Source organism: Primulina eburnea, chromosome 12, assembly GCF_022965805.1.
Source record: "Primulina eburnea isolate SZY01 chromosome 12, ASM2296580v1, whole genome shotgun sequence".
Taxonomy (NCBI): domain Eukaryota; kingdom Viridiplantae; phylum Streptophyta; class Magnoliopsida; order Lamiales; family Gesneriaceae; genus Primulina; species Primulina eburnea.
Window position 1 is genome coordinate 15,276,094 of NC_133112.1, and position 24,605 is coordinate 15,300,698.

General features: G+C 37.7%; 1 protein-coding gene across 1 annotated transcript; it reads left to right on the forward strand.

Annotated features, from left to right (window-relative positions):
- Nucleotides 1-12,101: 12,101 nt before the first annotated feature.
- LOC140807467 (uncharacterized) lies at nucleotides 12,102-15,179 on the forward strand. The gene is made up of 2 exons (XM_073164316.1): nucleotides 12,102-12,303; nucleotides 13,224-15,179. The coding sequence occupies exon 2, from the start codon at nucleotides 13,270-13,272 to the stop codon at nucleotides 13,705-13,707; it is 438 nt and encodes a 145-aa protein (XP_073020417.1). The 5' UTR covers nucleotides 12,102-12,303; nucleotides 13,224-13,269; the 3' UTR covers nucleotides 13,708-15,179.
- The last annotated feature ends 9,426 nt before the right edge of the window (nucleotides 15,180-24,605 follow it).

Sequence of the window (24,605 nt, forward strand, 5' to 3'; positions counted from 1 at the left end):
GGGCAGTGTGCTCTACACAGTGTCAGATGGTATTGTGAGGTACAGAGATAGAATGTGGGTGCCTAGTGATGATTCAATCAGAGAGGATATTCTGACAGAGGCACACGCATCTCCGTATTCTATTCACCCAGGAGGTACCAAGATGTATAAGGACCTACAGATTCTGTATTGGTGGCCAGGGATGAAGAGAGACATCCGCAGATTTGTGTCTGAATGCCTCACTTGTTAGCAGGTGAAGGCAGAGCATCAGAGGCCAGTAGGATTGGTTAAGCCACTCACCATCCCAGAGTGGAAATGGGAGAATGTTACAATGGACTTTGTGGTTGGTCTGCCAAGGTCGGTCAGGGGATCCAATTCTATTTGGGTTATAGTGGATCGACTCACTAAGTCGGCACACTTCTTGCCAGTGAAGACGACTTTCTCCGTGATGCAGTATATGGAGCTCTATATCAAGGAGATAGTCCGATTGCATGGAATCCCAGTTTCTATTGTGTCCGACAGGGACCCAAAGTTTACATCGTCCTTTTGGAAGAGCTTACATGCAGCCATGGGGACGAAATTGCTTTTCAGTACAGCTTTTCACCCACAGACAGATGGCCAATCGGAGCGAGTGATTCAGGGTTTGGAGAATTTGCTGCGGGCCTGTATGATCGATTTCCATGGGACATGGGAATCAAATTTACCTCTAGTGGAGTTCACCTACAACAATAGTTTCCAAGCATCTATAGGTATGGCTCCCTACGAGGCGTTGTATGGAAGGAAGTGCAGATCACCAGTTCATTGGGATGAGGTTGGTGAAAAGGCAGAACTTGGCCCATAGATAGTTCAGCAGACCACATATGTGGTGGTCAAGATTCGAGACAGAATGAAGACCACCCAAAGTCGCCAAAAGAGCTATGTCGATAAGAGAAGGAGAGATCTAGAGTTTGCCGTTGGTGATCACGTTTTTGTCAAGATAGCACCTATGAAGGGTGTTATGAGATTCGGGAAAAAAGTCAAGCTGAGTCCGAGGTTTATTGGACCGTTTGAGATTCTTGACAGAGTTGGGACACTAGCCTATCGTGTTGCCCTTCCGCCGAATCTAGCCGGGGTACACAATGTGTTCCACGTCTCGATGCTGAGGAAGTATCTAGCTAATCCTTCGCACGTGTTGAGCTATGAACCGTTACAGTTGGCTCTAGACCTATCTTATGAGGAGAGACCTATCCAGATCCTAGATAGACATGAGCGTAGACTTCGGAACAAGGTGACCAAGCTGGTCAAAATCCGATGGTTAAATCAATCAGTAGAGGAAGCCACTTGGGAGACCGAGGCGATATGAGGAACCGATACCCGGAGTTGTTCGGTAAGACTTAATTTCGAGGACGAAATTTTTATAAGTGGTGGAGGAACTATAGTACCCAAATTCAGTACACGTATAACCCTTGCATTAATTTAATTATTAAAACATTAATTTAAGTTAAATTGATTTTTAGCCATGCATGATTTCTTTAAATGCATTATTTTAAATTAATTATGTTTATGTGATGCACGTTAAAATGTTTTTCGAGATTCATGTTTCAGGTGATCATTCGAGGCGGGATCGAGGAAAAGACCAGTGGCGAGTTTGGCAATTTTTAAGCATGATATTTTATTTTAAGTTGGGTTTGGGGCATTTTAAAAGGGTTTAATTAAATTTTAACATTTTAAAGGCCTAAATTAATTATTAGGTGATTTTATGATTTTAAGCTTTTAAAGTCATGGCACTTGTGCATTTTATTATAAATTAGAAGATTTTATTTAAAATTTATAGTGAGTAAGCATTTTTAATTATCATTTAAGTGGCATTTAGTTAGCCTTTTAATTTCCTTGTTAATTGGCAAATGAGCTAAATTATTTGTCCTTAATTTTAGTAAACACACACACTAACACACAGAACTTCACGGCACACAACACACACACATTTTTTCACTTATTTTTCAGATTTTTAAGAGACAAAACTTAGGGTTCTTGGTGAGTGTATCAGCCGCCCCTCTCTTCGAAATTTCCAGCAGCTTTTCTTTAATTTCGTTGCAAGATTTTAGTGCCACAATCGTCCCGGATCAAGCCTCGCTCCGTTTCCGCTTCGGTATCGTCGTTACGGTATTTCAAATCATCAAAAGGCACGTATAATATTTCTTTCGCTGCATCAATCATGTCATATATGTGTTGCGTTGTTTTATGCATAAAAATATATGTGTGACGTTCGTCGTTTGAGGGGAAAATGGTTTGGATCAGTTTTGAATAAATTTTAGATCTGAAAACTCGTTTTTGCTATCATTTTTTAAACTGCAATTTTTCGGTCGTGATTCTGAGAAAACTTTCAACACGAAAATTGTTTAACTTTTCGATAGCTTCGATATGACAGTAAACTCGAATTATTTGGATTAAAATTGAGTGAGTTATAATGTTGCAGGCTTCGTTGGGGATCGACGGGTGATCGTTGTTGCGTATAGGTACATTGATATTGATTTGGGAGTATTTTGAGGTTTTGTTTCATGTTGATAGGCACTTAATTTAATTTTAAGTCATAGGAAACGATTTGATGTCAATTGCCGTATTTTTGTGTCATATGTGTCGTAGGTGAATGTCGTTGCTTTGGGACGTTTGTGCAAGTTGGCTCAATGTTATGGCATCCTAGGTTGGTCTCGTGGTGTCGGTTCGTAGTCCGTATAACCGAGTCTAGAATGATAAACATTTCGTGTTCAGAATTTTCGTGAGTTTCAGATTTGCGCAGGTACACAGACCCCCACACGGACCAGGGCACGGGGTCCGTGCCTTTGTTTCTTCTCGGTGTCAAAATTTGCGAAGCTACCCGGACCTTTACACGGACCCTAGCACGGGGTCCGTGTCCCTTCTTTTTCCCGAGTAAATTCTTTGCGCACATACACGGACCCCCAGACGGACCTAGGCACGGGGTCCGTGCCTTCCCTTTTCTTCACGACACATTTTAGCGTACCTACACGGACCGGTACACGGACCCGGGCACGGGGTTCGTGTACTTCATATTTTGGGAAAAATGTAATGTTTACTTTGAGGTTTGATGTCATGGTTTAGTGCAATGATTTACAAAGTCGAGTCATGAGAATTTTAGAATATCCTAAGGAGTTGAATGAACTCGCAATTAAGCATGACCAATACGTCTAAGCTATGCAAGTTAAGTATGTGCAGAAACGGCCCAAATCGAAGTCCAACGAATCCCTCGACGTCAAGTAAGTATGTTGACGTGCAAGAAAATTACTTTCAAGTTTTTGAGGTATGCTAAATGTCTTGTGACCAATGTATGTATGGGGTTGGAAAGCGTTAAATCATGAACGGGGACCCACCCACCCCGTTAAAGCATGAACGGGTTTAGACCAGGATTGGAAAGCGTTAAATAATGAACGGGACCAATCCACCCGTTAAAGCATGAACGGGGATCTCACGTATGCTGCAGTGGGTTCACCCCTGTCATCCCAGTACTGTGGTTTAGTCTGATCAGGCGAAATATGTTATGGGTCACTTGCATTGAAACATATCTCTACGCAAAATAATGAAGTTCATGTATGTTTATGTATGCACAAGTATGCAAGCATGTTTATGAAAGTTTTCACTTTATGGCACGTCTATGATATGTATGAATGTTCAAGTTTACTTCAAGTTTCAAGTTTCAAGTATGTATGTTCTATTTTTAAGCTGTATGTGGTTTTATTATGTATTATTCGTTATTCCCAGTTTATATGTGTTGAGTCTTTAGACTCACTAGACTTGATCGATGCGGGTGAGGATGTTTATGAGGAGACAAGAGATGGGGACCAAGGAGTAGGCTTGGACTGAGTGGGAGGCTAAACCCGAGGACCGCCCATGTTTTTAAGTCTTTATGAAAATGTTCAAACACATTTGTCAAACTTTATTTTAGATCTTTCATTGCGACAAGTTGAGACGTACAATTATTTTATCGAATTTTGAACGTTCATGTTTATTTAAGAAATTTTTTAATTTTTCCGCAAATTTTAAATAGTAAAAGTACGGTACGTTACACACACCCCATGGACCATGTGGAGCTAAGGCTGCAGTCGACCAAAGGATAAAAGCTAGTCACTTTCAAGGATCAAATTTCACCTAAAATGATATATGATTGAAAGCTTTACGATTTTAATGATTTTATGATATATGATTTACGATAATGATTAAAGCTATTTTTAAATGATTATTTTAAAAGATTTAGTTTCTTTTAAAATTATTTTAAAATGATTTTACTATTTATGATTTATTTATGCTCAAATGATTTTTAATGGTTTATTAATGTTCAAAAGATTATTTTAAATAAAAATATGATTTTTAAATGCATGTGGATGTATATGTATTATTTATTATCTATGTTTAGAACATGTTGAGTCTTTAGACTTACTAGGTTTGTAAGATGCAGGATTTGATGGATTTTGGAGGCGGTGACGATTGAGTCGATCGAGTGCAGCAGTACACACCCGATGACCTTTATGTTTCCGCACTAGCTAGATAGATTTAGGATTTAAAGATTTTACTAATGATTTTTATAGAGATATTTTTTATGCTTAATTTTATTGTTAGCCTAACTTTTTAAAGGTCGATTTAGGAATTTTTGGTTAGCCGATGATTTAGGATTTTATTTCATGCACTTGAGATTTAAATTGTTAAATTATTATGATTCATGATTATGTTGAATTATTTTATTTAGTTAAGTATTTAGAATTTATGTTTTATGATTAGAAAAAAAAATCGAGGTCGTTTCATATATGTAACAAGCAGCAGTGAAAAATATCGTAATCAACATACATTTCATGTCTGTGGTAAAATTATATGCATAATGTTGACGTGTCAAAACATGTTAATAATCATAGCACATATTGTTGGAACATTTCATGTTCGTAATCTTGATTTTGATGTTAACAAAACTTGTTATTGTGTTTCTAACATATTTACTCAAATGTGAAGTTGCAAACACAAGAAGCAAGCTGAAACTGAATTCTGCACAAACTGAATTTCTGGCAAGATTCTGTATTTTGATGATATCTCTCAGCTGGATGATCCAAACGACAATCCGCCAACTGGACTGATCAGAAAACTCAATTTGGAACAAGTCGTATTTCACGTCAGTTGGGCAAAATCGAATGTTACCAAGGGCTAACTGATCGCTGAAGTGACGAACTGACTGCACGAAAACAGCAATCAGTTGGGTTTGAGCAGCTGCGGTATTTTGGTCATATCTCTCAGCTCAGTTATCGAAACGAAGCGATTCAGTATGCGTTGGAAAGATAAGACAAAGATCTACAAATCATTCTCCTAAGTCAAAGTCTGAATCGAAGCTTACGATGCTGATAAATGACGATGAAGCTACTGGTTCTGCACAAACTGAAATCAGCTAGACTGATTTCAGCACACCAGCTGAAACTGAACCAGCTGCTGACCAGTTGACCAACCAACTGAACCAGTTCAACTGAACCAGACCAGCTGAAGACCAGTTGAACCAGACCAGCTGAACTGAACCAGACCAGTTGAACCAGACCATCTGAAATGAACCAGTTGAACTGAACCAGACCAGTTGAACCAGTCCAACTGAACCAGTTGCACTAACTGAACAGTTGCACTGAACCAGACCAACTGAACCAGTTGAACTGATTGACCAGTTGAGTTGACCAGAGTTGACCAGTCGGGAAATTTTCCAACAAGACGAATTTGACCGTTGCACTTCCTGGAACAGTACAGAAACATTCCCAACGGTCATATTCTTGTGTCTAACGTATATATCAGTGTTGGAGCTTATAAATACAACATCTTGAAGATCAAACAAGAGCTTTGGAAGTGGATTCAAAGCATGGGCACTTAGCATGAATATATCAGCTAGTTGAGAGCACAAGCCCTTGTGTGAGGAAACATTTGAGATGTACACTGTAACTGATAAATTCCTCACACACAATCACTCACACATATACAGAGAGTTTGAGCTGAAAAGTTTAGTTGAGTGAGTCTTTACACAAAGACGTAAAACATTGTGTTTGTAGTCTTTGCATATGAGACATTAAACAATATGCTGATTGTGAGGTGCTGCCTACAATCTTGAGTGCTAGGAGTTCAGTTTTAGGCAGTGGATAAGTCCTAGCTGAATGGGTTTGTACAATGAGTTGTATAAATCAAAGTCTTCTAGTGGATCCTTCCCAAGGGGAAGAAGGGGTGACGTAGGAGTGTTTGAAATCTCCGAACATCCATAAACAAATTCGTGTCTATTTATTTATTGCATTTACTTATGATTATCATCTCCATTGTTTTAAGGATGCATTGTTGAAGCATTTTATGTGTTCTTCAAATACCAAAATATTGTACACCAAGTGTTTGATAAAATGCTTAAACTGAATATTTTAACTCATTCAACGTGCATATATTTTAAATGGTTTACAAAATATTTATTCGGTTTCTACGAAGGATTATTTCGAGTATTTTCCGCTTGGTTTGAACACCAAACTCGATTTAATTCATCGGTGTTCAATATTTCAAGAACCGAGCTATTGTAGCTCAACGATTACCCCCCCTAATCGATCCTATCAATTGGTATCAGAGCGGGTTGTTCTTGAAAGAACATTGAAACTAATTTTGATGTTTAAAATTCGAAATTTCAGATTTTTTACACATATATATGCAAAACTGAATTTTCGCGCAGCTTGCAGCGACCGTGGGAAAAATGGCATATCTCCTTGCTCGAGTGTCCAAATGACGAACCGCTTTTTGCGTTGCAAACTAGACTCATATAGGTTTACAGCGGTATAAAATTTGCAGCCTAATTATGCACGAGAAAATACAGTTTATTCGTGGAAGACAGAGCATATGTGCTGCAGCAGAAAATGAGCCATGGAGAAAATTGGTTAGTTACCCCTCTTCTTTTAAATTTTTCAAAATTTCAAAAATATAGGGGGAGAACTCATTATAGCTTTAATGAGTAGATTATTTTTAGATATTGAGGGGGAGAAAATTTTGTTTAAAATGTTTTGGAATATGACTTTTTGATTCCCACAAAAAGGGGGAGAAATATGTTAGTTGAGTTGATTGTTTATCCAAATTTTGTGATCATCAAAAAGGGGGAGATTGTTGGAACATTTCATGTTCGTAATCTTGATTTTGATGTTAACAAAACTTGTTATTGTGTTTCTAACATATTTACTCAAGTGTGAAGTTGCAAACACAAGAAGCAAGCTGAAACTGAATTCTGCACAAACTGAATTTCTGGCAAGCTTCTGTATTTTGATGATATCTCTCAGCTGGATTATCCAAACGACAATCCGCCAACTGGACTGATCAGAAAACTCAATTTGGAACAGGTCGTATTTCACGTCAGTTGGGCAAAATCGAATGTTATCAAGGGCTAACTGATCGCTGAAGTGACGAACTGACTGCACGAAAACAGCAATCAGTTGGGTTTGAGCAGCTGCAGGTATTTTGGTCATATCTCTTAGCTCAGTTATCGAAACGAAGCGATTCAGTATGCGTTGGAAAGATAAGACAAAGATCTACAAATCATTATTATAAGTCAAAGTCTTAATCGAAGCTTACGATGCTGATAAATGACGATGAAGCTACTAGTTCTGCACAAACTGAAATCAGCTAGACTGATTTCAGCACACCAGCTGAAACTGAACCAGCTGCTGACCAGTTGACCAACCAACTGAACCAGTTGAACTGAACCAGACCAGCTGAAGACCAGTTGAACCAGACCAGCTGAACTGAACCAGACCAGTTGAACCAGACCAGCTGAAATGAACCAGTTGAACTGAACCAGACCAGTTGAACCAGTCCAACTGAACCAGTTGAACTGAACCAGACCAACTGAACCAGTTGAACTGATTGACCAGTTGAGTTGACCAGAGTTGACCAGTCGGGAAATTTTCCAGCAAGACGAATTTGACCGTTGCACTTCCTGGAACAGTACAGAAACATTCCCAACGGTCATATTCTTGTGTCTAACGTATATATCAGTGTTGGAGCTTATAAATACAACATCTTGAAGATCAAACAAGAGCTTTGGAAGTGGATTCAAAGCATGGGCACTTAGCATGAATATATCAGCTAGTTGAGAGCACAAGCCCTTGTGTGAGGAAACATTTGAGATGTACACTGTAACTGATAAATTCCTCACACACAATCACTCACACATATACAGAGAGTTTGAGCTGAAAAGTTTAGTTGAGTGAGTCTTTACACAAAGACGTAAAACATTGTGTTTGTAGTCTTTGCATATGAGACATTAAACAATATGCTGATTGTGAGGTGCTGCCTACAATCTTGAGTGCTAGGAGTTCAGTTTTAGGCAGTGGGTAAGTCCTAGCTGAATGGGTTTGTACAATGAGTTGTATAAATCAAAGTCTTCTAGTGGATCATTCCCAAGGGGAAGAAGGGGTGACGTAGGAGTGTTTGAAATCTCCGAACATCCATAAACAAATTCGTGTCTATTTATTTATTGCATTTACTTATGATTTCCATAGTTTTAAAGATGCATTGTTGAAGCATTTTATGTGTTCTTCAAAACCAAAATATTGTACACCAAGTGTTTGATAAAATGCTTCAACTGAATATTTTAACTCATTCAACGTGCATTTATTTTAAATGGTTTACAAAATATTTATTCGGTTTCTACGAAGGATTATTTCGAGTATTTTCCGCTTGGTTTGAACACCAAACTCGATTTAATTCATCGGTGTTCAATATTTCAAGAACCGAGCTATTGTAGCTCAACGATTACCCCTCCTAATCGATCCTATCACATATCATTGTATCAACATATATGTGTATATTATATTAATTTGAATTCCGTTCGTCAGCTGTGACTTTCGTATTATCATGTCATTCGATGGATCCATCTACATGTAACCGAGGTACCCGACGGCGGAGGCATCAGCGACAGCATTACCCGTCCACTAAGCCCCAGCCTTTCGTGTCATCATATTAGTCACAACCAATTCTCATCCTTCAAAACATGTCATCATATTCACCACTTAAATAAAAACATGCATATACATAATTTTTCCTTTAAACCAACCATGCAATGAATTTATCGTAATTCCATAAAAATCATGAACATGATGCATAAACATTTAAAACATGATAAAATTGTGCTCAGGACACTACCAGGACCAAAATCTCACCCCATGTGCAAAATGACCATTTTGCCCCTTGAAACCCAAAAATTACCGTTTTACCCTTGGACCTCTAAAATTACCCAAAATGTCCCAAAACATATTTGTAAGCATTCCAAGAAGTAAACTCGAGCCGAGTTTACAACTTATCCGATTCGTTTTAAAACTCGGACCGGGTCCCGATTTTAACCCGAATCGGCCCGAAATTTACCAAATTTTTCCCAACTCTTCACCACACCTTATAAACATAAAAAAGGCCCCTGAACCCCTAAACCAGACTCCTAAGCTCCTCGGGCCACCCCTTGAAAGTTGCTGGAAAGAAACTCCCAAAATCCACTCAAACCCTATGCTCTCCCTTCACATGTTTACGCCCCTAGCCCAAAACCAAATAGAGCAATCATGACTCGACCTTCCCTAGACCATCCTAGGACTCATATGAACCCAATGAATTCACGCAAATAGTCCCATGCAAGCCTACACGACATCCTCGATCGCTAACACTCAAAACTACCCTACCAGAGCTTCCCCTCCTCGATTGCGTACGGCCGATGCTTCAGATGGTTCCAGCTGTGGTTGGGCCTCCCTAAGCTGTGACTCAGACCCACCAGGGTCTGGTACAAGCCCCGGTTCAGCCTCTGTGCTGCCCGTCCCAACCCATACATGAACCACAGCCCCAAAGGAGCACCACCACGATCGGCCCTCAAACAATCTCACCAAGATCGATCCAGCTTCGACTCCAGCTACTAATCCTCCTCCCTTTTGGCAACCACATCTCCCTGATGACTCCATAGAGTTGCCCCCTTCCATGACAATTCAGAAAAATCGTGAGCAACAATTAAAGAATGCAATAAAACACATGTAAACCGAAGATCTTTCATGGACAAGCTTGGATCGAAAATTTTCATGCATGAACACAACCATCAGCATATAAACGTGTATGATGTAGAAAATATGGTACAAAATGTGCCTTGTAGATGATAAAGACACGAGGAGATTGAAGAACGAGTGCCGGAAAAAATTCTTTTGCAAGAAAATGAAGTGGCCGAACTTGCTTGAGGTTGCTGCTGGGAAAACCGAGAGAAAACGCAGTTGAGACACTGTTTTATGACTTAGGTTTAGATTAAGAGTAGTTTAGGTGATAATTAAATAGTAAGCTAATAGTTAATGAACCCTAATTTGATAATTAAAAGTTTAAAAAAATTAAGCCAAATAACCTTAAAATTAGACCCATTAAATCCAAACACAATCTCGAAAATATTTCGTGTTGGAAAGTTTCTGAAAATAATAGTTGAACCCTCAAAAAATATCCTGATTCGATAAAATTTCTGTACCGCTGAAAAATATACTCTGGCGGTTAAAAATACCTAACAAAGTCCATTTTTTTAAAAATATATTTAAAACATTTTATAATAATTAATAAAAATTAATCATGTATGAAAACTAATTTTCCTGAAAATTCTTCGGTCTCCGTTCCTCGTTCGAGCGTGAAATGCACTTAGAAACCCTAATGCATGAACTTTTAAAATTTCATGAATTAAATTCTACCATGTAATAATTAAGCATAAAATTCATAAAAATAATTTAACTCGTAATTTAAAATAAAACCCTAGATTGCAAGCATTCAGGTTACATGAATTAAATTCATAGACCTTACAGATGATGTTATTGAGGGAGGTACTGACGCTTGAGTGGATCGAGTCCGACAGCACACTCCCGAGGACCTTTATTTCCACATTATATTGATAGTTAAAAGATTTAAAAGATTTTTGTTAATGATTTATAGAGATTTGATGCTTTATTTTGAAGTAGGATGATAATGTTAAATGTTAGAGTTGAATTTTGTTAATTGACGTTTTATGGATTTTTATGCACTTGAGATTTTAAATTTTAAATTATTTTGATTTATGAAAATATTAAGTTACTTTAATTAATTATTTTTGAAATAATGTTTAAGGAAAAAAATTTAGTAGAATTTTAAAGCTAAAAAGTGGAGGACGTTTCAGAAAATAACGCTACATGTGTTACTCAAATGAAAGAAAGATAAATAAAAAGTGACAAAACTAAACATATTTCCTCTAAGTTCTTCGCATTCTCCCATGAACTTGAGAAGAATAAAGATATTGATATTCGTTACATTCAATCAAGTGAAAATTAATCAGATATCTTCATAAAGGTACTTTCTACAACAATATTCAGAAAACATATATATATAACATTGAGATGCACAATCTATGAAATTTGTGAAGAATCGTTCGTGTCAACATGAAGGAGAGTTTACATTACTGCACTCTTTTTTATTTACTATGGTTTTCATCCGAATATGTTTTTCCTAGTAAGGTTTTTAACGAGGAAGTATAAAAACACGTAATGAACATAATTATTGTATCATGATCTTCATGACAATAGGGAGTATATAAAATAAGAGTTGGAAATGTTGAAAATTAGTGTGTGATGATGTGTGTAATGATTTATTTATTTTTGAATTATTTTCAAAGAGATTCTATAAATATGTGAAGAAGTTACACAATTGAGTGGATAAAATTTATAAAGTGTGTATTTTAATATATTGTATGAGAAGATATACAATTGAGTGTAGAAAATTTTATAAAATATATTGTATTTTAATATATTTTATGAGTTTGAAATTTTATTTTTTTAATGTTAATTTTTATTTTTAACAAAGATGAATTTATAAAGACATTTATGGTACTAATAAAATACTGTAGCGGAATTAAATATAAACACATGTCGGTTCAACGAAGAAAATATGGAAGTGGGGACCGAAGGGTTGGGTGAGTAAATGCACTCGGATTCACATTGTAATTTCATTTGAATTTCGTTCATATTTCACCAAAATGATAGATTTTAATTTTGACCAAGTGAACACATGTAAATAATGATTTGATTTGATTTAATTTAATTTAATTTATTTTATTTTATTTGTATTTTCCCTTAACGAAAAGTTCATGAGAATCGGATCACCTCAAATTTTCTCTATAAATACTCCCATTTTTTCCGACTTCGGTCTCCAAACTTTGCTCTAAGCGAGTGAGAGAGAGAGAGAGCTGCGGTTTACGTAGGTGTGAGCGCGTGTGTTGGACAGAGAGTGAGAGAAGCGCTGCAGTTTGATTTAACGATTACCGGAGTAAGTGCTATTTTCGTTGATTTCTCCGGTTTTTCGTTCTCTGCCGTGGGATTTTGAGATGATTTTGTTTTGAAGATGACTGTTGATGTGGTTTTTATGTGACTGGTGTGTTTACCTTTGTTTGAATTGAGATTTGCGTATTTTATTTTTTTCTTATTCTTATTTTTTTTACCGTAGATCTGGCTCTTAGCATTTGAATTTCTTCTTCTTTTTCTGTGGATAATTAACGTTTCGTCTTGTTGGGGAAATTGCTTTATTTAATTGTTTTGTTTATTTTTTTCCTATTTGGATAAGGTCTTGAATTTATTTATGTATTTGACTTCATTACAAGTGAGGTAATTATACTGGAGTGACTCTCATGTGAGACCGTCTCACGGATCATAATCTGTGAGACCGGTCAACCCTACCCATATTCATAATAAAAAGTAATACTCTTAGCATAAAAAGTGATATTTTTGTATGGGTGACCCAAATAAGAGATCCGTCTCACAAATAAGATCCGTGAGACCGTCTCACACAAGTTTTTGCCATTATACTGATACATTTCTAGATTAGCAAGTTTAGCACTTTTGACTTTTTTTGTTGAAAAAATGTAGTAGTTAAGAACGGACCTTCTTTCCTTACTGATCGCAAATTTTAGATGATATGCGTTATTTTTCTTCACGATGAATAGAAAATATTGAAGAAAAGAAATTGAGTGCAGGTATTTATATAGTTGATGGAAGAAAGAGGGAACAAAATTCACTTGGCTTTAACGTGTTATTTTGTGTTTTTGTGTTTTTTGTCTCCTACAGCTTATTAACTTAGTTGTTGTATCTTCAATTGTCTGAAAAAGACTCGTAGAATTTAAGTTAGATGTTCTGGAGTATCTCTCCGGCTCTCCATCCAATTTGACACTTTGTCTTGTTTTGGGTGTGCAGAACGCTTTGGGGTTCGGAGGAACTTACATTTGCATTAACTAAAGTAATGGAGGTATTTGGCAAATCTATGGTTGACGTTCCTACAAATGTTATTTATTTGTCAAGTATTCTTGGCCAAGATGGGCCAAATCCTGTTCACAAGTGTGACTGGAAATGTGAAAAAGAACATGTTTGTGGGAACATGTACCGCTGCAGAATAACTGGGCTGACACATATTTGTGACAAAAACTGTAACCAAAGAATTTTGTATGATAACCATAGCTCCCTCTGCAGAGTGAGCAAGCAGATTTTTCCTTTGACTCCAGTTGAGCAACAGGCTGTGAAAGGTGTTAGGAGGAAGGTCGATGCTGAGAGTGGTCCCACAGAGAGCTGCACTTTTAAGCGCAGACGGGATGCACAGCATCATCCCTCACCTCTTGAGAGATCATTTTCTGCTTTTAGTCCCATCTGCAGCCAGATTAGTGATGGCATGGATATGAGCTAGATGTTATAACTTATAGTTTGAATCAGTCGTCGTCGTTTTTACCCTTCAAGTTTAGTTTTACTAGAAAGTTATGGACCAATTGAGTACTTCAGTGGCAGAGCTTGCTGTCTGTCCTCCTTTATGTTGGAAAACTTTAATGTTTATTTCCACATTTGAGTTGTAGCTGTTCCAATTTCATAAGACTCGGTATTCCTAGGAATTTAATTATCCTATATCTATATGGACTTATTTTCGGCGTTTGAGATGCATTTATTGTGTAACACAGCTTGCAGTATCACAAGACTGGTTTCTATTAGTTTGATTAGTTCTGCGGTTATTATTGCTCATCTTTCTTTCACTCTCTTTCTTGTGCTGTGTTGTAAGTGTTTTGTTCGAGTATCATTTCTTTTGTTTCTTCCTTTCACAGTTCATTTATTTCCTTAACTGGATTCAGATGCATATTCTCATCTACTGTTTGTTTCAATTTAGTCTTGCAATTTAACTTTGGTATTTCGATTCATCGTGGATCATTGATATTTTCTACACAGGTTGATTTCTTCTCAGTTTAGGAGGAAGGCATTTGTAAATGTTTTTAATTGGAAGGACATCTGATTCACCTTTTTTGGTTTTCCTTTGTATTGCAGGTCGAGGAGGAACCACAATCTATTTCCTTTTTAGTTTTCCTTTTTCTTTGTTATTTATACTTTTTCTCCAGTTGCTCTACACTTGTCTTCCTAAAGTTATGTTGTTTTTGCAGGGGCAAAATATGTACCGCACAGGAGAGTTTCCTATATAATTTATGTCTTGATGAATGATTAAATGTTAGTAACGTGTTTCGTGTCTTGAAAATCTTCTAATATATTTTCCCTTTCTTCTGTCGTGCAGGAGAAACAATATTTCTCTTCAATGAATTGCAGTTTAGGAGCGTGTCGGGCTTTGCCAATCAATCTCTTACTCCAGGCAGAGTAGACTTTTCAGCTTTTAGGATCCATTCAAGGACTTTACTAACACATAGAGTTTCAGTTACTTTGAGGCCTCACTTTGTACATTCCAACAACATGGCAAGTGCTCCCCATTATACATGGAAATGTTCATTCGTCCGAGCTATTCCATTCATCTGTAACAAAACTTTCAAAAGGAATTTCTGCTCCGGTGATGGATTTGGTTGCTGCCCTGTTACTACCTCTTTCTTTACGAATCCGCGTCCGCCCTCCAGACACTGACTTTTGATGGCGCTGGATATTGAATGGAGATGTTGCTTCGATCACGTCTCAGGAAGCAAGTGTGATAACAACTTCGTAGCTCTAGAATAGTGTAGGATTACTTGTGATAGCTGATGCTGGTTACAATGATTACAGACTTAAACTACGTGATTTTAGCTGAGTATCCATGTTTGTCTCTCATGATGATGACGAGATTGATAGAATATGTGTCTAGCGAGTCAGCTTGAGGTTTGAATTTTATATATTTTTTAATAATATTTTATTATTTTATCCAATTATGATATTTATGTTCTCTGTACATTCGTGTAAGCTGCATAATTAAGCTGCATAATTAAATTATTTGAATATACAAATAGTATCATGAGGTATGTTTCTCAACATAAGGTAATGAAATTCATTAGAAAGTGTACCGTATATTATAAATGGGTTCTAAGTCGAATCATCTACATAAAATAATGATAAAATGTCGTTTGAGGTTGAGATTAGTATATATGATGTAAAAGTCATGTTTTATTGGTAAAGACATGAAGATGTTCATTCATACATATAAGTGATCATTTGATAATGCACTGAACAACTCTCCCTCGGACTGTCACATGGTTACTGCTTGTCGAGTGGAATAGTCCGAGGTTATGGATGTAATAGTCCGTGATTATGGTTATATATCATTAGCCCTTTGACCCAGGATAATAATAGTATGCGCTTTGATCCGTTTACGGATTTCATTGAGAATTATCAAGTGGTGAGGTCGAGTGTAGTTTTGAAGTACGTAGGAGAAAATACATCGTAGTCGGAGATTCATCTTTTGCCTACGGGCAAAGATATCATATGTGATGATGAGTTAATAGTACAAAAAATTTCTGGCTAGAGTAAGACGTACATTTTGGAAAGGTGTTTTTTCAGTTGCACATACCATTTCACTCTTATTACTCAAATATATATTACATCATTAACGAATTCAAATACAACTTTCGATATACCAATGGTTGCAGATTCGATCGAGATATATGAATTGAAGGGACTGTACTATACGCTAACCATAACTTGAGGTTCTTACAGACACTATCAGTGATACCTAGGAGATCATGGGGCGATGTTACTAGACGCTCATACCATGATCCAATGTGTGCAATCTGACATGAAATCTGACATTTTTAATCAAGGAGTTGATGAAAAGAATGAAGCTAATTAGGATAAGACCGAATAAGAATAAACGTTGTTTTGAATCACAAGTTGTTAACCCACGATTAACTGTATCATTGAACCATTGAAGGTCACAAAGGTATCAGATTCTGTGTTTCCGTTGAAATAGTTAAGTTCAAGTAGTTGAATTTGGTGACTATAGTGTTATGGAGATCAAACAGATTAGTTATGAAGGAGTTTATATGTGGATTCCATGTTTCGGAAGTTTTGGAAGTTAGCTTAACTTCTAATTAAGTAAGGAGAGTGGAAATGTCTATTTTGATGAAGGAGATCACAAAACTGACAGCTGCAAAAAATGGATCAGTGGGTATTTTAATATATGCATATGATTCTCTTAGAATATTCTAAAAGGGTCCAGAAATGATTAATTACAATTAACAACGCATTATAACATAACTCAACGTAGGTAACTGACTGAGAACAATTCATATCTTTCTCGCATAGCGTCCCCTAGTCCCATTACCTGCTCCGGTGATCTTAGAGATTCAGTACTTTCTTCCGGGGAACAAGACCCTACTTCGTCCTAAGGCTCTTCCATCTATCCTAAACTATTGCCCCTGTCGTGTCTTTGTAATCGATCGGGCTTTAAGATGCTTTAAGGGTCTTATGGATGCTATAGATAACCTTGAATGTACGAGATTGTCTGCACCCCCTCGGGGGACGAGGGCCAAGGCTCTGCTGAAAGGGGATCGATTTTATGTGCCCGAATGCGCAACGGAAGTTCAAAATTTCGATTTTTACAAGAAAAATTCGAGCATCTCTTGTACTAGTGTGTAGCAAATACAAAACACAATATGTCATACATAGGGTGTTTAGAAAATATACCTATCAATCTTAAAAGATTGATGTTGACTCCAACTTAGTTGATATACAACTAAGCTCTTGAATGGCTAGACAATTCTTCAAGCTTCCAAGAGCACACCTTGCTCAATATCAAGCCCACCACCAACTAGCTAGAACCACCTTACACTTGCACTAGAAAATGTAAGGTATTTTTCTTTGAGAAGTATATTGTTTCCTCAACAATTGAAGAACAAATTTTTGGAGAGAATTAGATGATTTTCGGCCATCTATGTGTGTAGGAGAGAAGGGAAGACTTTTCTTGGTCCTTGAAAAAGTGGAGACAATCTTTTGCATGCTATGTAATTTTTTTAATAAAAAGTATTCCCCTACTCTTCACCTCCCAAGCATGCAATTTGAGTGCGCTTGTAACAATTACAAGGCCCATGGACTTTAATTTAATTGTCTCAAACATATTTGAGCCCAATTAAACTTTACTTGATTTTACTCAAGTCCACTAGTTAAATAAATATTTCCAATTGAGCTCTACAAGGCCCAATGTTATTTAATTAATTCAACACTTGAATTAATTTAATTATTTGGACTCTACTAGGCCCACTAGTGTTTAATTAATTCAACACTTGAATTAATTTAATTTAGTCCATAATAATGTTTAAGAAAATCACAATTTTCAAATACATTATTTATTTGACCAACTTTTAATTTAGGAACAATTCCTCAAATTAAAAAGTTACATTCTCCTAATAGAAGTCATACTTATATTTTTTCTTACGCTTATAAACTCCTTTATAAGCCGTTCAACACATTGAACTATTTTACTTCTCAACGGGATCTAGAAAGCTCGCACTTGTGTGGCCCTCAATGGTTCATTGATACAACTAGCCGTGGGTTCACATCTTTATGTGATTCGGACTAAACATGTCCTTATTCGAGCATACCCCAGTTGCTCCATCCTTACATATCAACTTCTTGATAATAAGAACGTCAGAATTCAAGTCTGATAGTACCTAAACAATCATGTTAAACGCCTAGCAGCATCGCTTACATGATTCCCTAGGTATCAAATGATAGTGCCTACAAGAACCATTTAATTATGGTTAGCATACAGTACGGTCCCTTCAACTCATATATCCCAACCGATTCGACAACCATTGGTATATCGAGAGTTGTCAATGAATCGATACTATGTGTCATGTCGTAGTTGCATCGATGGTCTAATCTAAGAAACCCCTTTCTTAATTACCACCATACTCTGATCAGAGATTTCAAACTACATACACATCGACAAAACACCCAACCTTGCCACCTGATGACCCCTTGAGAGTCGGTAAACAAGTCAAAGTGTAATGCTAGCACATAGAGTCTCAATGTTGTCCCGGGTCATAAAGACTAATGGTGTACAACCATAAACTAGGACGTTTCCACTCGATAAGTGAGAACCACTTGGAAAGTCCTTTATGGAGGGTTGTTCAGTACACTCTACCATGATCACCTATCTGCATGCTCGGACATCACAATGTCTCCTACCAATGAAACATGATACTCACATCGCAGATACTAGTCTCGAACTCGAGCGGCTTATATCCTTCTTAGCGGCGGCTGAATCGACTAGGAACTGTTTAGAATATACAGTATTCCAAATATGAGTTTCATGATACTCATCTTATGAGCATCTCATATTCTTTCTACTATTTGTATATTCAAGGGTTTTATCTATGCAACTAGCATGTGTATACATATAAAGATATGCCAAAATAAAGACTGTTTATACATAGAGTTTCATTGTGAACACTCGGCCAACACTTGGCTCGACGGACACCTACTCTAACATCTGCCTCGGTCCACCACCGGAATATGCTAAAAGAATAGACTTTTTTCATCACTAGTATTGTTAAAACACACTGTCTTTCTCCGAAGATAGATTCAATGCGTTCGATCGATACATGGAAGTGAATAGTAGGTTCCTTCATGAGGAAGGACGAGGAACGATCGGGGACACAACAAATGAATGGTAGAAATCCTTCTTCATTCATTCAGAAAAGACTTCACCACAAACTCACTCATGATAGCCAATCTCGATTGCCAACGGAGGCACCCTGAAGTGAAAGGAGCCCGTGGCTAGTTACCGTACTGGCATTCATATGGTCTTACTTCCACAGAAACTCAATAAAACTCTGAATTTGAGCTGTCCTTGGATGTACACCTGCTTGTGGCACCTCGGAATTACAGACTTACTAAGGTAAGAGACCTGGACCCGGAGTTCGTTGGAGTCGTGGAAGCCTCAGCTCGTCCTATTCTTAGTATTCTTAATCTTTAAATCCTTATACTAAGATATTAAAGAATGATTATTTAATTTTACATATATGTCTGTATATGTACATATGTGTATATGTATAAATAGATGTGTGTGTCTATTTTCATTATCAAGAATTGATTTTTCATGATATATATACATAGAAATTTTAAATAATAATGAAAATAAGAATCCAATGAGTTTATGATTTTGAATCATAATATGAGCGGGATTCCAGATATAATCAAGAATCAAAGCTTATAAATATTTCATTGAGAGTCATATGAAATAATGCAAGTTTAGACAGATTTTGGGAGAAAAAATTGTCCACAAAATCTTTCTCCCTCTCCTCTCACAAAAAATTTCGGCCATCTTAGTTTTCACAAGAAAAATTCAAGGAGACTTCGATGGTTACATCGCCTCAGGATCTCTGAAATTCCTACGATTCATTCTTGACACAAAATTGTTTAAGATTTTTAGTGCGATCTAACTAAAAATCTAGTCTTCGATCAAGCACCTGATTAGACGATCAAAAGGGAGATCCGTTCGTAGGGAATTACAAGAAGTGTTATATCCACTTAAAACCATAATAGTCGGAGCCAACGTTAAATACGCAAATGGTAAAAAGATCTAAACACCTGTGAATGTTTGATAATTCATTCGACGCCTAAGGAATGTTTTGAATGTCAAAACTAAAATTTTTGAACTTCGGTTACGCCTTCGATGCGAGAGAACGGTACTCTAAATGTAACGAACCGTACTAATTTCTACTTAAAATTTGTGGAAAAATTAAAAATTTCTTGAATACGAAAATAAAATCATTACGGTCGTCACTACATTATCCATTCAACAATAAAAATCTTGTTAAAAGAAAAGCTTGCTCAAAACATCTCGCATCAACCGTAAAATCAGATTATTTTAAACTTGCATAAAAATATTAAAATAACGTGGGCGGTCCTCGGGTCTAGCCTCCCGCTCAGTCCAAGACTGATCTATGGTCCCCACCTCCTGTCTCCTCATAGACGTCCTTACCTGCATCGATCAATTCTAGTGAGTTTAAAGACTCAACACGTATAAACTGGAATAGCAAGTAGTACATAATAAAACCACATGCAACTTTAAAATAGGACATACGTACTTGAAACTTGAACTTGCAAAATGAACTTGAACTTGCATAAATACATAGACGTGCCATAACTTAAAAGCTTTCATAAACACGCTAGCATACTTGATCATACTTAACATACACGACTTCATTTTGCGTAGAGGCATGTTTCAAAGCAAGTGACCCATACATAATAAACGCCTGATCAGACAAATCCACAGTACTGGGCTGACAGGGACATATCCAATGTCACATACATGAGATACCCGTTCATAATTTAACGGGCTGATTGGTCCACGTTCATAATTTAACGCTTTCCAATCACGATCTAAACCCCTTCATAATTTCATGGGCGGATTGGTCCCCGTTCATAATTTAACGGTTTCCAATCCTAAACATAATTTTGTCACAAGACATTTAGCATACCTCAAAAACTTAAAATATTTTCCTTGCACGTCAACATACTTACTTGGCGTTGAGGGATTCTTTGGATCTCACTTGGGGCCGCTACTGCACATACTAACATAAATTTCAACACTTATATTGCATAACTTAGACGTAGGTACTCGAGCTCACCACCGAAGTGCATAAATAGCTTATGGCATTCTAGATCACTCGGGACGTGACCTCGTTTAATCATACTAACCAGGACATCAAACCCCAAAACATACTCTAAGATGCCGTGTGAACATTTCCCAACCATAAAAGACATGAAATCACTATTAGAACTTGAAAAGAAGAAAGAACAAAATATTTGGACAGAAGGGGTGGCGCTCGGACGGTAAAACTTGACTGCTCGAGCGGCAGGGTCCGCGCTCGGGCGGTATATTTTACCGCTCGGGCGCCAGGTCTACTGGACGCCTACATTGAACAGAAGGAGTGGCGCTCGAGCGGTAAAAAATTACCGCTCGGGCACCGAGCTTACGAAAAAGAAACTCTTTTACAGAAAGGGTGGCGCTCGGGCGGTAAGAAAGTACCGCTCGGGCGCCGAGTGCACTGTGCTCCACGACTTAGAAAACTTAATCTCCCCAAATTCGATCACACCTACAGTGGACAACGCTTCGTGACTCGCCCTAGGGTACTATGGCACTGACTCGACTCCACCTAACCTTCCAAATGTCTTCCAAAACAACCACGCAATTATCAGTACACAATAAACCCGTAAACATAATCTTTGACAACAAAACGGTTATAAACGGCTACTCAATCTCCCAAGTGCCTAACGACACGAAATGAATTGTAAATAAACATCCCCACATCTATAACAATATACCTACACGCAGCAGTGATCGCTCGTCGATCTCCAACGAAGCCTGCAACAATAAAACTTCAAGAACACAATTTACGTAAAAGTCGCAGTCTGAGCATTCCCCAGAAAAACGCCATAACTCACTCAATTGTTATCCAAATAAATTCGAATTTTATATCAAATCGAAGGTATCGAACAGTTCTAAATTTTTCACGTTGAAAGTTATCTCAGATTCTCGACTGAAAAATCGCAGTAACTCAAAATACAATGAAAAACGGGATTTTAGATCTAAAAACTATTTCAAAATGCATCGATAAATTTCTTGCTCAAACTACTACACACCATACATGGATTTCACCCATAAAAACAACGCAACACATACTATGACATGATCGACGCAGAAAAGAGAGATTATACGTGCCTTTTGATATCAAACGTTAGTGAACGGCGTCACCGAAGTGGAGATAGAAGCGAGGTTGATCCGGGGCGATTGTGGCACTAAAATCTTGCAATAAAACTCAAGAGAATCTGATGGAATAAGGGGAGGGAAGGGGCGGCTGCTCTCTTGATCAAGAGCCCTAGGTTTTTCTCTTTAAGAATACTAAAAATCTTAAAATAAAAAGTGTGTGTGTTGTGTGTTTTACGTGAGGAGTGTGTGTAAAAGTGTGTGTGTGATAGGTAGTCAATTAGGGAATTGTTAGTGCTAAATAATTAATAAAATTATTAACAAAAAGGCTAATTAAAATACCACATAACATGTCATTTGTAATGCTAATAAAATGCTAACCCATTATAATTTTAAAATAAAATGTCCCAATACTGATTCTTTAAAAGTTAAAAAAAAAACAATAATTAACTCACCTGGTGATAAAATTAGACTTTAAAATACTAAAACTTAGTAAATCCTTTAAAATGCCCCATCCACAATCTTAAAATAAAAGTATCATGTTTTAAATTGCCAAAATCGTCACCGGTCTTTTTCCTCGATCCCACCTTGAATAAACGCCTGAAACATGAAACTCGAAAAATATTTTAATGTGCATCACATAAACATAATTAATTTAAAATAATGCATTTAAATAAATCATGCATAGTTAAAACTAATTTAACTTAAATAAATTCTTTAATAACTAAATAAATGCAAGGGTTATACGTGTACTGAATTTGGGCACTTCAGTTCCTCCCCCACTTATATAAATTTCGTCCTCGAAATTAATTCTTACCGAACAATTCCGGGTAGCGAAGTCTCATATCTGCTTCGGCTTCCCAAGTGGCTTATTCCACTGCTTGGTTTAGCCACTGGACCTTGACCAGCTTAGTTGTTTTGTTCCGAAGTATGCGCTCCTGTCTGTCTAGGATCTGGATGGGTCTCTCCTCATAAGACAGGTCTAGAGCCAACTGCAACGGCTCGTAGCTCAGAACATGCGAAGGATTAGCTAGATACTTCCTCAGCATTGAGACATGGAACACATTGTGTACCCCGGCCAGATTCGGCGGAAGGGCTACATGATAAGCTAATGTCCCAACTCTGTCCAAAATCTCAAACGGTCCAATAAACCTCGGACAAAGCTTGCCTCTCTTCCCAAATCTCATTAACACCCTTCATGGGTGCAATCTTCACAAAAACGTGATCACCAACGGCAAACTCGAGATCCCTCCTTCTCTTATCAGCATAACTCTTTTGGCGACTCTGGGCGGTCTTCATTCTGTCTCGAATCTTGACCACCACATCTGTTGTCTGCTGAACTATCTCTGGACCAAGATCTGCTCTCTCACCGACTTCATCCCAATGAACTGGTGATCTGCACTTCCGTCCATACAACGCCTCATAAAGGGCCATACCTATAGATGATTGGAAGCTGTTGTTGTAGGTAAACTCCACTAGTGGTATTTTTGACTCCCAAGTCCCCTGAAAATCAATCATACAGGCTCTCAACAAATCTTCTAAAATCTGAATCACTCGCTCAGACTGGCCATCTGTCTGCGGGTGAAATACTGTACTGAACAGCAACTTTGTCCCCATGGCTGCATGTAAGCTCTTCCAGAAGGACGACGTAAACCTTGGGATCCCTGTCGGACACAATCAAAACTGGGAACCCATGTAAACAGACTATCTCCCTGATATAAAGCTCCGCGTACTGCGTCATGGAGAAAGTCGTCTTCACTGGAAAAAAGTGCGATGACTTCGTGAGTCGATCCACAATAACCCAAATAGAATTAAATCCTCTGACTGATCTAGGCAATCCAATGACGAAGTCCATCGTGATGTTCTCCCATTTCCACTCTGGGATGGGGAGTGGCTTAATCAATCCCGCCGGCCTCTGATGTTTTGCCTTCACCTGCTGACAAGTGAGGCATTCAGACACAAACCTGCGGATGTATCTCTTCATTCCTGGTCACCAATATAAAATCTGCAGGTCCTTGTACATCTTGGTACCTCTTGGGTGAATAGAATACGGAGATGCGTGTGCCTCTGCGAGAAAATCCTCTCTGATCGAGTCAACACTAGGCACCCATATTCTACCTCTGTATCTCACAATACCATCTGACACTGTGTAGAGTATGCTGCCTTTGACTTCATCCTTCAGCCTCCATTTCTGTAAGTGTTCATCTGAAGGCTGACCTATTTGGATACGGTCTAGCATAGTAGATTGGACTGTCAGATTAGACAGCCTTGGTGCTCTGCCCTTACGGTAAACTTCCAAACCAAACCTCTGAATCTCAGACTGAAGAGATCTCTGCACTGATAACTGAGCTATGACTGCAACTTTCCTGCTCAAGGCATCTGCCACAACATTAGCTTTTCTCGGATGGTAGCTAATCTCGCAATCATAGTCTTTCACTAGTTCCAACCACTGTCTCTGCCTCATGTTCAGCTCCTTCTGCGTGAAGAATTATTTCAGACTTTTGTGGTCAGTGAAAATATGACACTTCTTGCCATACAAGTAGTGTCTCCAAATCTTCAACGCAAAGACGACTGCGGCTAATTCTAAATCATGCGTTGGGTAGTTCTTCTCATGCACCTTCAACTGCCTGGAAGCATAA